The 14,498-nt window shown below is 32.4% G+C and overlaps 1 protein-coding gene across 5 annotated transcripts in view; it reads left to right on the forward strand.

Moving 5' to 3' along the window:
- CEP135 (centrosomal protein 135) overlaps nucleotides 1-14,498 on the forward strand; it is an 83,032-nt gene that overhangs the window by 18,114 nt on the left and 50,420 nt on the right. For all 5 annotated transcript variants that reach the window (XM_074276142.1, XM_074276143.1, XM_074276145.1 and 2 more), the window contains 4 exons: nucleotides 2,295-2,360; nucleotides 4,629-4,767; nucleotides 10,970-11,193; nucleotides 13,046-13,198. In XM_074276142.1, coding sequence (XP_074132243.1) covers nucleotides 2,295-2,360; nucleotides 4,629-4,767; nucleotides 10,970-11,193; nucleotides 13,046-13,198 — 582 coding nt within the window. The remainder of the gene's footprint in view (nucleotides 1-2,294; nucleotides 2,361-4,628; nucleotides 4,768-10,969; nucleotides 11,194-13,045; nucleotides 13,199-14,498) is intronic.

The raw sequence follows: 14,498 nt of genomic DNA on the forward strand, positions 1-14,498 counted from the left end.
TCTTGTGTAGCCTATAAGGGTTCCACTAATTTTATGCCAGTGACCAATGACTATGACTATTCCTATTATTCAGTTCCTGAATAAAGCGGATGTGGTGTACAGAAATAACAATGGAATTTGAGATTAAGGAATTAGAAATTAAAAGTACATGACTGAATGTATTTCAAGTCCTCTAGTATAGGAATTTTTAAAAAAGAAGTAGTAGTAAGATATTGAACTTCTTGGGAAAGGAGGGAGAATGACCTGTGGCTCTTGGTTGGGTGAACAATTTTATCAGAATGAAATTCAAAGGGGAAGAGATTATGGAGTGATGGAGGCAATGGGAGAATTATTTTTAAACCTATTAGTGCTTCTGCTATAGCCACTGTCTCATTTCTTCCAACTTATAATTAAAACTATGATTTATACTTAAAACTATATCCTAGGGCAGAACTGGAAAAAAAAATCACATTTGTTGCCTGTAAAATAAAATCAGGTGTTTTTTATATATATATTTAGAAGAGGTAGTCTGATCAGAGTTTATAAATTTCCTATTTTTTGATCTTTTAATCTTCTTAACTGTCTTGTATTTGGCAGATGCTTAGTAAATATTTTGTTTTGTTTGTTGGTAAAGTTGAATAGTCTTTGAGAAAAAAAAAAGATTGCAGTGTTTGAAGTTTAATTCTAGGTTAGTTGTTCTTGTGAAAGTTTCAAGTTGCTGGAATTCCAACCACAGAATAATTGTGGTATTCTATTCTATTTTAAGTTGTGATTTTTATTCCAATTGTTACAGTTCCTAGACCCTAAATTTGTATGAAAGGTGAAAAACAAAGCAAAACAAAATTGTGACTGTGCTGAGGTTGAATAGTAAGACCCTTATTTCTAATTCTGTTATTCAAATGATAGAACTATCTGTATGTCTTAAATATGACCATATCTCAGTCATTCATCCCTATTGCATATTATTTATCTTGAAAACAGCCCAGCTATCCTATGACAATGTTGATTTGGAGTTATTCCCTTATTGCCAATAGTAGGAAAACTTGCCTTGGATGAAGGCTGTGATTTTCCCCTACCCCTCACATCAGTGATGGAACACAGGCATAAGTGATTCTTCTACAGAGAAACTCTTCTCCTTCTCCCCAGTCTTTTCAGTATAGTTCAGTACTACCCAGTGGTTGTCGCTGGGGCTGTGTCATCATTATTGGTGATAGGAAGGGTAAGTCTGGCTTTGAAAAAGAAGTGCCGCCTGAAGAAAGTTCTTTTTTACCTAATTCATCTAGATGAGGAATGGTTCTCCCTTTTCTGAAGAAAAAACCTTGAGCCAGCTGTCCTTCAAAGAAGATGCTTTGCTATCTATCTGGTTCTGTGTTGTAGCCTTGAGAAAAGACCCAAAACAGAAACACTCCAAGCCTTGACCAAAGTATAATACAGATAGAGCCCTGGAGAAATTTCTAGTTATATGTGATTTCCTGATTGTCTCTGAGTAGAAAAACCAAAACCTTTTCTAAGATGAACAACAAAGAGAATTTCAAAACTGCCATCTTTTTTGGAAAGCAAAGAGGTGGTTGTAGCTCCTCCTAGTGTTTAGTCTAGGGAGAATAGGCATAGGGACTTCAGAAAGCCCGTAATGTATATCCCAATATATAATTTTGTGTTCTCCAAATTGTGGTGCAAAACATCTCGTTCAGAAATAGAAGATGGAAAAGAAATGATAATATGAAATAGGAGAAAAATAAAGAAATGGCACATGTGAACTTTTTTTTTTCTTTTTCTTTTTTCTTTCTCTCTCTCTCTTTTTTTTTTTTTTTTTTTTTTTTTTTTTTTTTTTGGCTGAGCCAATTGGGGTTAGGGGACTTGCCCAGAGTCACACAGCTAGGAAGTGTTAAATGTCTGAAATCAGATTTGAACTCAGGTTCTCCTGACTTCAGGGCTGGTGCTCTATCCACTGCACTACCTAGCTGCCCCCTCATGTAAACTTTTAACTGGAAAATTGCACAGTTTATTATTGTATTCCATTTCATAATTTTGGAATGTGCCTTTGAGAAAATCCTAGGAGATAAAAGATTAAAAATCTGGATAGATGAAGGATGACACCTACTTTTTGGTAATGCTAACTCTTAAAAGATCATACAGCTGCAGCCTGATTCTCAAGAAAATATTCACCTTTGCTTCTCTTTGTTGAACATATTTGGAGAGAGCTTTAAATGAAAGGTTGCAAGAATGATTAAGGTGACTCAGTAGTTTTTTTCATTGTGGTTTAAATTTAATGCCTTAAAATTTTTTAAAACTTATTACAGATTTTTTTTTCTCAGCTAGAAATTAAAAGACTTCAATGTGAATTGCGGGCCCATGAAGAAACAATATCAAAACTTAAAATGGTAAGTTCATATTTTAAATGATAATTTTTTTTTTTTACTGCAGTTAGTAAATTTTTCTTTGTGTTTTTTAATGTTTAAACTTATGTAGATTGAACCGTTTGTTTAGAGATAACAAGTTTGCAGCAACTCATTTAAGAAGATGAACTATCCTTTGTGTAATTGGAGACCAGTGAGTCTTTTTCACTTGACCTCCTGATGTGTTCAGTTGCTAGTTGATTCCATGCACTGACCCCATTTTGTGTAGGGGATTGTATTCACGGCAAGGAAAGCATTATGGGAATAGAGATCTAATACTGGAAGGAGCCCATAGAGGCCATCCCATGTTGATTCAGTTTGGGGATGAGAACACTGAAACCCAAAAAGTTATGTGTCTTATTCAAGGTTAAACTGAGATGGTATCAGAGCTAGCCTTTGAAGCAAAGTCTCTTGACTACAGAGCTATGCTTTTTCTACCCTTCACTGCTGACTCCCAGAATAATAAGCATTTGGATCTGTCTGTGGCAAATTTGTATTAAACAATTGTGTCTGCCAACTGCTCCTATTTCTACATAAGCTTTTTTAGAAATGAAAGCAATGCTATTAATCATATAATCATTTCTAGTGATCCTCAAAGTTATAAAAACCTTGTTCATTTTAGAGGAAGCCAAATTCGCCATTAGTCTATAGTCTTGTCACATCCCATACTGGCTTTGCAAAATGGTCTGTTTTCAGGGTTTTTGGATAGTTCTCCCAAAGCATAAGAAATTTTTCTCTATAGACAATAAAGTTTATTTCACAGGCAATGGAATTGGAAGAATTTTCTATGTTTAAAAGTCTTTGATTACCACCAAATTTGTAGTTCCTTATTGCATAGCTATTTAAAATAGAACCAATGTAACCAACCTGACTTTATTTCTCTGGTTATGTGTCAATACTTGGAACATGGAAATTCTTAACTATTTGGTTAAAATTCCATGATCCAGGCCCACTGATGGTGTTAAATGCCTCCGTAAGATGGAGAAATATTGTGTGAAAGCATAAATGATTGTTTTTGTTCTTCATGTATTAGTTCCACTGTAAATGTCGTGCCAGTTTATTCTGTGTTGTATCAAAATGTCACAAGGAACTCCTGAGTTTTTTGGGTTGGGTGGATGTTTTGTAGAATATGAACTTTGATCTTGTAAATGCTAGAGGCTAATCCATTAAGGGCAGGGAAGCAGAGAGGGGTTATTAGATTGGAGGGAAAACTCTTTCTAAGCAAACATACATTTCTCCATTGGCTGTACCCAGAAGTAAGTGAGCGAGAGTGTGCTGTAGCCAATCCTGCTCTGGTGGGGTACTGTGCTGCATTGTTGGTCTTAAAGAATCATGGTTAAACACTACATCGGTCAGAATTCTGAAGTATTTCAAGGTTCTTTATTTTTCGCAGAGTTTTTTACTGTTTAGTTCATCTTTCTAGTTTTGCTCACTTTATATCAATTCATACAAATAGCCACAGTTGTTCTTGAAACCATTCTTTTTATCTTGTCCAACACAGTAGTATTTCATTACATTCAAGTCTTTCTGTGGAAGGATGGTTTTTAGTTAAGACTTAAAGAACATCAAGGAGGTCAGTAGACTAGATCAATTCTAGCTCTGATTTTCTTCGTCAATGAAATTATAGTTATTAAATTTGCTTCTGAGGTGAATTTTGGCCAAATCAAATGGCTTTCATAATATCCTGCTGCCTACTTTGGTTGTGAGGTCAGAATTATTAATTGTTGAAATTTTAACTAGTTGATTTGATCTTTATTCTATGCTACATATCTTCAAGATTTATAAAGCTGAATCAAATGGTCATAGTAACATAATAGGACAGGTTTATTCTCTTAGCTGTGGCACTAGTAGCTAGAACAATATCTTTCAGGGGGATAACATTCTAAGTGGGAGTTTTCTATTCCTGTCTTGTATAAGCAAACTCTTTCTCTCCTTGAAAACTCAACAATTTGGTATAATTGTTCTATTACTTATTTGTAAAAAATTTTTTTACCCATTTTGAGTTGTTTTTTTTTTTTTTAATTATTGAATATAGCTTTTAATGTGGCTTTAGCTACAAATCACTCTTCTATGCTATTACATTAGTTTAGCTCACCATATTATATTTTTGATGTAGAAATCTACCAAATATGTTTAAATATATAGGTATTAATATTATCTAATTATGATTGTGGCAGTATCTGATGGCTTTATTTTTAAATGTGTTTTTAAAGTTCTTCTAGGAATCCTAATTTAATATTTGTAACTTTTCAGGAATTAAATTTATGCCATAAAGAAAAGGCACGATTGACTGATGAAGTAGTTTTAAAAACAGATCTTGAAACAATTATCAATCAGATTGAACATGAAAAAAATAGACTTGCCCGAAAAGTTGAAAGCTTTGCAAGTATAGGTAAGATTTGCAATTTTCATTAACTTTATAATTGATGATTTTTTCCAAGTATGTTTTATTAGAAGATGGAAAATATAACAGAACTTGGTTTTTTTCCTTTGAATAGGATTTTTGATTACTTATAATGAGGACTACATAAACATTTCAAAAATAAAAGCAACCCTTGCTTTTATTTTAGAAAAAAATTTTTATGAACTTCATCAACAAAAATATTTCACTATACAAAGGAATGAAGGGTTACATAATAGGCTAAATTTCTGGTTTGTACAGCCTTTTAAAGATACATCTAACACATAAGATTAGCAAAATAGTAGTAATAAAATTGCTTCACTTATCTTCTTTTTGTGTTTCTTCTCTGCATGAAATTTTTTTTTTAGTATTTTCACTCTTTTTGTTGTTGTTTGCTTGCATTTTGTGTGTTTCTCATTTTTTTTCCTTTTTAATCTGATTTTTCTTGTGAAGCATAATTGTGGAAATATGTATAGAAGAATTGCACATATTTAACATATTGGAGTACTTGCCATCTAGGGGACGGGGTGGAGGCAAACGAGGGAAAAAATTTAGAACATAAGGTTTTTCAAGTGTGAATGTTGAAAATTATCCATACATATGTTTTGAAAATAAAAAATTTTAATAAAAAATATTTATTGATTCTTTTTTCCCCAATCTATAACTACCTATACACACTTCAAGTAACAAATATGTATAGGCAAGTCTCCCCCCCCCCAAAAAAAAAAATTGCATTTTTAATTCTGTATCTCCAGGTCATTCCTTATGTTTTATTGACAGTTTTTTGAAGTCATGATTGATTGCTGATTTGGTCAGAATTCAAACAGTACAATAAGGTTTTTCTCCCCAATTCCCATAATTGAATAATTTTTCACAAGGCAGAATTTGGACTAAATCTATAATTGAATAGAAAGCAAAATGAGCTAGCTCCACAATTGGGTCACAAGATAAGAGTGATTTGTGGTTCACTCAGTTCTCATAATTAACCACTTGCTGTCCTAATGTCCTTAATATGTGGCAGTTTGTTCATAACTACTATGTGCCTCTCCATTTGATTCTATGTAGTGACTTTGAGGTCTTCAGGATTGTTGTGTTCATACCTCACAGCCAAACAACAACCTTGGCAGATGGTTATTATTGTGAAATGCTTTCTTTAAAAAAATTATTTAATAATTTATGTTTTCCTAACTACACGTAAAAACAATTTTTAACATTCTTTTAAAAATTTTTTGAGTTCCAAATTCTCTTCTTCCCTTCCCTCACCCCTCATTGAGAAGCCAAGCAATTTGATGTTTGATATAGGTTATATAGTCATGCAAAACATGTTTCTAAATTAGTCAAATTGTGAAAGAAAGCATACCCCCTCCCCTGAAAAAAAAGAAAAATAAAGGAAATTTTTTAAAATTATGCTTTGATCTATATCCATTCTCCCATCAGTTTTTTTTCCCCTTGGGATAAATAATATTCTTCATCATAAGTTCTTCAGAGTTGTCTTGGATCATTGTATTGCTGAGAATAGTTGATCATTGTATAGTATTGCTATTAATATGTACATTGGGTCTCATGGTTCTGCTCATTTCACTTTGCATCAGCTCACAAAAGTCCAAGTATTTCTGAGAACATCTTGTTCACTAATCATTTTTTATAGCACAATGATATTCCATATACTACAACTTATTCAGCCATTCTCCAATTATTGGTCATCCCCTCAATTTCCTATTCTTTTTTTTTTTTTAACTACAAAAAGAGCTGCTATAGATATAGATGTTATAAAGATATTGATATAGATATGTCTTTTTCCTTTTTTTTTTTTTTCTTTTTTGTTTTGTTTTTTCATCTCTTGAAATATATACTTCCTAGTGTTATTGCTTGGTCAAAGGGTATATGTAGTTTTATATTACTTTGGCTATAATTCCAAATTGTTCTACAGACTGATTGAATCAGTTCACAATTCCATCAACAGTTTATGTAGCATCTCAGAACTGTTATGATTTGCATTTCTCCAGTCAGTAGTGATTTAGAGCATTTTTTCATATGCCTATAGCTTTGATTAATTTTATCTGAACACCTTCTATTCATATCTTTTGACTTTTTATCAATTGAATAATGGCTTCTTTTTATAAATACAATTCAGTTCTCTGTATATTTGAGAAATGAGGCTTTTATCAGAGAAACTTGCTGCAAAATATTAAGTTGTGATTGCTAACTGTATTTCCTTCCATCTCTTTCCCCTCATTTATTCTTTTTTCACTCTATTCCTCCTCAAAAGTATTTTCTTTCTGACTACCTCCTCCCCCAATCTTTCCGTCCTCCATTCTCATATCCCCTTTCTCTCCTACTTTCGGGTAGAATAAGATAAATTTCTACAGCCATTTCTGTGTGTGTTATTCCCAATATGAATCCACTCCATTGAGAGTAAGATTCAAACGTTCCCTGCTTACTTCATCTTTTCCTTCACTGTAAAAGTGCTTTCTTGCTACCTCTCCCTTTTCCTTTATCCCAGTACATTCCTTTTTCTCATTCCATAATTTTATTTTTTTAGATAGAAACTCATCATATTCAACTCACACCTGTGCCCTCTGTCTATATATTCCTTTTCTAATAATGAGAAAGTTCTTAGTTACAAGTATCAAATTCCCATGTAAGAAGGTAAATAGTTTAACCTTATTAAGTCTCTTATGATTTCCCTTTCCTGTTTATCTTCTTATGCTTCTTTTGAATCTTGTATTTGAAAGTTAGATTTTTTTGTTCAACTCCGAAGCATACTTGAAAGTCCTGTTTCATTGAATTATCATTTTTTTCTCTGAAGGATTAAATTCAGTTTAGCTGGATAGACATTCTTGCTTATAATCCTAGCTATATTCCAAACCTACTGATCCTTTAATGTAAAAGCTGCTAAATTTTGGGTTAACCTGATTTTAGCTCTGTGATACTTAAATTTTTATTTGTTGGTAGTTTGCAATATTTTTTCCTTGACCTTTGGAGAGCTCTGATTTTTGCTATAATATTCCTGAGAGTTTTCATTTTCTTTCAGGAGGTGATTGGTAGATTCTTTCGATTTCTCTTTTGTCCTCTGGTTCTAAAATATCAGGATAGTTTTCCTTGATAATTTCTTGAAAGATGATATCTAGACTTATTTTTTCATTCTTCTGATTTGATTTTATTGTTTCTTGATGTCTCATAAAGTCATTAGCTTCTACTCCAATTATTATTTTTAAGGAATTATTTTCTTCAGTGGACTTTTAACCTTTTTTTTGTCAACTCTACTTTTTAAGAAGTTCTTTTGTGCTTCTTTTCTGATCAATTCTGCTTTTCAAGTGAAGCAGCATTCACTTCACTGGATTTTTGTTATCTCCTTTTTTTTTTTTTTTTTAACCATTTGGCCTATTCTGGTTTTTTAAGTTTATTAAGTATTTTTTTGTGCTGCCTTTACCAGCTCACAAAAGTCCAAGTATTTCTGAGAACATCTTGTTCACTAATCATTTTTTATAGCACAATGATATTCCATATACTACAACTTATTCAGCCATTCTCCAATTATTGGTCATCCCCTCAATTTCCTATTCTTTTTTTTTTTTTAACTACAAAAAGAGCTGCTATAGATATAGATGTTATAAAGATATTGATATAGATATGTCTTTTTCCTTTTTTTTTTTTTTCTTTTTTGTTTTGTTTTTTCATCTCTTGAAATATATACTTCCTAGTGTTATTGCTTGGTCAAAGCATGATTGAAGTCATGATTGATTGCTGATTTGGTCAGAATTCAAACAGTACAATAAGGTTTTTCTCCCCAATTCCCATAATTGAATAATTTTTCACAAGGCAGAATTTGGACTAAATCTATAATTGAATAGAAAGCAAAATGAGCTAGCTCCACAATTGGGTCACAAGATAAGAGTGATTTGTGGTTCACTCAGTTCTCATAATTAACCACTTGCTGTCCTAATGTCCTTAATATGTGGCAGTTTGTTCATAACTACTATGTGCCTCTCCATTTGATTCTATGTAGTGACTTTGAGGTCTTCAGGATTGTTGTGTTCATACCTCACAGCCAAACAACAACCTTGGCAGATGGTTATTATTGTGAAATGCTTTCTTTAAAAAAATTATTTAATAATTTATGTTTTCCTAACTACACGTAAAAACAATTTTTAACATTCTTTTAAAAATTTTTTGAGTTCCAAATTCTCTTCTTCCCTTCCCTCACCCCTCATTGAGAAGCCAAGCAATTTGATGTTTGATATAGGTTATATAGTCATGCAAAACATGTTTCTAAATTAGTCAAATTGTGAAAGAAAGCATACCCCCTCCCCTGAAAAAAAAGAAAAATAAAGGAAATTTTTTAAAATTATGCTTTGATCTATATCCATTCTCCCATCAGTTTTTTCCTAATTTTTTTGCATCACTTTCATTTCTTTTCCCAATTTTGCCTTTATTTTTCTTACTTGATTTTTAAAATCTTTCTTCTAATTCTTTCATGACTTGAGACCAATTCATATTTTCTTTGAAGCTTTGTACCAATTTTGACTTTTTTGTCTTCTTCTGAGTGTGTGTTTTGATCTTCCTTGTTATCATAATAACTTTTCATAGTCAGAATTTTTATTTTCTATTTGCTCATTTCTTGACTTTTTAACTCTTTTCAAAAGTGGGGTTCTAGGGATAGCTAGGTAGTGCAGCGGATAGAGCACCAGCCCTGAAATCAGGAGGACCTGAGTTCAAATGTGACTTCAGACACTTAACACTTCCTACTGTGTGACCCTGGGCAAGTCACTTAACCCCAGTTACCTCAGCCCCCCGCCCCCCCCCCCAAAAAAAAGTGCTTCAAGGTTTTTGTACAGCTGTTACTAGAGTTACTTCTAGGGACGTATAAGTTTTGAGTTCTTCTAAGGTATTATGATCTAATTAGTAATGATATTACTATATATTAATTTAGATCCATGTATCTAAATTAATATAAATTAATATAAAATTATAAATTCCCTGGCTTGTGCTCTGATTCTCTTTTCCTCCTTGGAATTGTGACCACGGTTCCCACTCTCCCAAGGTGGCCACAAACTCTGCTATGCTAGTATTCTTCTTCACCCTGGGACTGCCACCAATGACTGAAACCCAGATCCAAGTAGGGTCAATGCAAGAGAGTCTTATCTTCATTACCAACAAAGGGACTTCTGTATCTTCTGACCAGTTGTCTGACTCCTTTACTTATCTGTGGGCTGAGAGTTCTGGAAGCACCCATTGATATTGCCAATTCAATCCTAAAATACTCTTTAAAAATATGATTTATAATGTTTGGAGCAGCCCTGTTTGTAGTGGCAAGAAACTGGAAACTGAGTGGATGCCCATCAGTTGGAGAATGGCTGAATAAATTGTGATATATGAATGTAATGGAATATTATTGTTCTGTAAGAAATGACCAGCAAGATGATTTTAGAAAGGCCTAGAGAGACTTACATGGACTGATGCTAAGAAAAGTGAATAAAACCAGGAGAGAGCATTGTACACAGCAACAATAAGATTATACAGTGATCAATTGTAATGGCTGTTTTCAAAAGTGAGGTGTGCTAGTTCCAATGTTTTGTGATTAAGAGAGCCATTTGCACCCAGAGATAAAACTGTGAGGACTGAGTATGGATCACAACAGTATTTTCACTCTTTTTATTGTTGTTTTGCTTGCATTTTGTTTTCTGTCTAATTTTTTACCCTCTTTGATCTGAGATTTCTTGTGTAGCCTGATAATTGTGAAAATATATATAGAAGAATTGCACATGTTTAATATATATTGGAATACTTGCTATTTAGAGGAGGGGCTGGGAGGAAGGGAGGGGAACACAAGGTTTTTCAAGATTAAATGTTGAAAATTATTTATGCATATGTTTTGAAAATAAAAAGCTTTAATAAAAATAAAAATAAAAACATGATTTAGATTTAAATGTTTCTGGTATTTTGAATTTTGGATATAGGATTTTTTAATAGATTTTTATAGCTGGATTTTATAACTTTTCATGTTTCTTATGAAAATTTAAGCTGCTTTTATTATTAATGTTTGATACTTATTAACAAGGTACATAAAAAAGATTCCCCCCTCCTTAGCATTTGTATTCTAGGAATTTAAGACAATTTATTCAAAAAATCTTTCTTCCCCCCAAAAAACCCCTTTTTTAAAAAATCAGTTTTATTCCACATTGATTTACAGAAAAAGAACTCGTCCTGGAATTGGAGAGAATGAAGAAAGAACATGGCGTAATTCATAGGAAAAAATCATCTTCTCGACTAGATATATTTGTCAAGAGTGTAGAAGAAGAACGGGATCATTATAAGAAAGAGCTAGAAAGACTGCAAAAGATAATAAAACACCGATCCATATCTACACGAAGTTCAAGATGTGAAAGAAACTTAAGTATTAGAAGTCCAGAAAAGGTAATGTCCTTTTGGTCAAAAGTAGTGAATAAAAATCATACTCTATTGCAAGGAATGCAGCTCCATTGGGCTGGCCTCATTGTTCAAGTATCAAATATGTGTTTGCCAAAGAGATTTTTATGGAAAACAGACACAGGGTAAGTATTCACAAGCTGGTCAGAAAACATGATAAAAGGACCCTTTTAAGGTCTCTCTTATGAGGTTGTATGACATGGGAGACACTGGTATAGGGAGACACCCAGCATGGTGTGCATTCATCAGGAAGGTGCTATGCTATATGAGCAAAACAGAATTGAATTAGCTCAAGAGAAATGCGAGATGCACAAAGTTAGAAAAGCACCTGAAATGTTCATAGGGACTATTTGTATCCAACCTGTGGCAGAGTATTCTTGAGTTCATATTGGAATGATCAGCCACAGTTGTACACACCAACTTGGCTCTAACATAGTGATGTCATTTTGGTCCTCTTTGAAAACAGTCAACCAAATGGATAAAACAAAGAAATCTCAAGTCGTTCTGCTATTGATTTGTTGTTGCTTTAAATATAATTCTGTATGAATGGAGTTTTTGTTTTTCTTATTTTTCAGAGTGCCAAAATGAATTTTTTGCATTATTATTTAAAAGTTTTTCAAATTATTAATTTTGGTTGACATTTTCCTCTTGGTCTTGCCCAAATTTTAGTTGTACTATGCAGAACTACATGCCTAGAACTAGTGACCATGTTACTTCATATTTCTGAACCAGAATCAATATTGGCTATAAATGAATGAGTATGTGTACAGAACACATACATCTTCAATATTCTTTGCCCATTTGATTAGTGTGTATACTATTACAATAAAATTGCTACTTAGATCATAGACTACTTGTTTGTATCCTGAAATGGCAGGTTGAATAAAAAGAATTAGTTAAATATTGATATGAAAAAACCTGAGATTAATATTACAATGCAATCTACTACTGAGACTTTTAATGTAACTTAAATAACTTGGCTTCCTATGTTATATAGCAAATTACTATATCCACATATGATGACAGAATGTTAAAATATAAACTGAAAACTAAAAACTTTTCAACTTAAAAATAGCCAATAAAAATCTGAAGGCATAGTACAACTAAAACTCTTCAGGCTGAACCTGAGGGTTTATGGAATTTTATTTTAAGGTTGATGGAGGGAGCTAGAATCTTTTAGAGACCTACCAATCTAGCGTGTGACTATCTTTGCTACCAAAAATTCTACCAAGCAGGAATGGCTCAAATAAAATTAACTGAGGGTTGGTTGAATTCCTTGGTATCATGGGCTTCAGTTGATGACTTCTTTTGGTTCTTCTGGCTGTAAATGGCTATGTACTCCACTTCTCCCTCAAGAGAAAGAGTCTCAGTTCTATTGTGCTGGAATTTGTGCACTTGTTTATTCTTTAATTCAGGCATAGGAATCTACACTTAACTGTATATGTCATTTTATTAGTTGATTCATTGTTCTAGTCTTTTGGCTTCCATTTCTGTTCTATTATTTGTTACACATTTTTTTTTCTCCCAACTTTGTGTTACTTACATCTTTGATAAACATATGATTTATGTTTTTATCAAAAGCATTGATAAAAAAGTTGAGCAGGATAGGTTCAAATAAGGCCTTGATCCTTATTTGTTGGCCTTATTTGCTTTACTTAGGAACTTTGTGGGTGGTACGTGTCTTGCTTGAATTATAATAATAAAGTTGGGATATTATTGTTTTAAAATAGTTAACTTTCTTACACTTTAATATATATATTTTTATGGATTGGCTTCAGTAATTACATATAATTTTAAAATATTGTAACATGATACATTATTTTTTGAAATTATTTTGTAGGGTACTTACATTTCAGAACTCAGCATGATCACAAAAGAAAGAGATGAACTTCAATCTATGCTGGATAGATTTGAAAATCACATGGGGGAAATACAGTGCAATGTGAAACTATTAACTGCAGAAAGAGACAAACTGAGTGACCTATATAATAAAGTAAGAAACTCATTAAAAAACTTGTGGATTAGATGTGATGGAATGCTAGCTGACCTTTGTGTAATTTTTGTTTGATCACCAAAGAAGTCAGATATAAATTACTTGAATATTTTCTTGGTTGAACTTCTTGATTAGGCTGCTGCCATTTGTAGGCCCTATTAAAAGGTCAGATTTATTATCATAGCTAAAACTTGTCAGACAGTTGTTTGTCATTTCATTATACTTCCAAAACAGGAAATCTTTATTCTTTCTCCTTCTATATTTTTTCTTCCTAATCAAATATGTATTATTCATGCTTTATAACAGTTATCAAATGGAATTTAATTAGCTTGTTCAAGTTCATGTAACTAGTTAGTGAGAGAATGTAGATTGTCCTTAAGTTTTCAGTGTTCTTTCCATCATATCCATGATTGTTATTTGAAGAACTTGCATGTGGAATGGAGGTTAGATTTAATCTGTGTAGCTTCAGAAGGTAGAACCAGTTTAAAGTCCAGTGAATGAGTAAGGATATAGGAATAGAGATAAAGAAGAACTTTAAAACTATTAGAGACATTCAAAATTGAATGGATTATTTTGTGAGGAATTGAGCTACATCATTAGAAATACTCAGTCATTCCCTAAATGGCTTTTTTGTTGGTATATTTCTGGGTAATATGGAAAGCTAGAATAAATTACCTTCCATCTTTTTTCCCCTTTAAGATAACCATGTACTCTTCCTTTCTAAAATTATCTATGAGCAAAAATGGCCTCTTAGTGGTATGCTATTTAGTTATTAACTACCACTTTTATTTTTTTGCTAAGAATTTAAATGAACTTTTAAAAGGTATTAAGTTTACTAAATATCAACAAACTGATGAGCAAACTATGTAATAATTTTACATGTTCTTTTCACAACAGTCCTGCTTATTCCTTCTGAAGTAACTTCTATTCCCTTCTCTATGTTTTAAAAAAAGTTTCAGTTACCTTTTTTTTTGACATAAAATCCTTGTTTATATAATTCTCTCACCAATACTTTCTCTCCCCATTAGAAACTAAGAAGAAAAAAGAAGGAAAAAAATCTGTTTAACAAATAAGCAGAGTCAAGAAAAACAAATATATACAAAGACCTTATTCAAAAATATATATCTCTTTGTGCACCTTGAGTTGTCAGCTCTTTGTCAGGAGGCAAGAATCATGCTTCATCACAATTCTTGAAGATACAGTTCCATTATGTTGGAGTGCTTCAGGCTTCAAAAGTTGTTTTTCTTCTTCATTCTCCATTCCTTTTCTAAACTGTTCTCCTTGTTCTGCTCCTATCACT

Source organism: Sminthopsis crassicaudata, chromosome 6 (genome assembly GCF_048593235.1).
Source record: "Sminthopsis crassicaudata isolate SCR6 chromosome 6, ASM4859323v1, whole genome shotgun sequence".
NCBI lineage: Eukaryota > Metazoa > Chordata > Mammalia > Dasyuromorphia > Dasyuridae > Sminthopsis > Sminthopsis crassicaudata.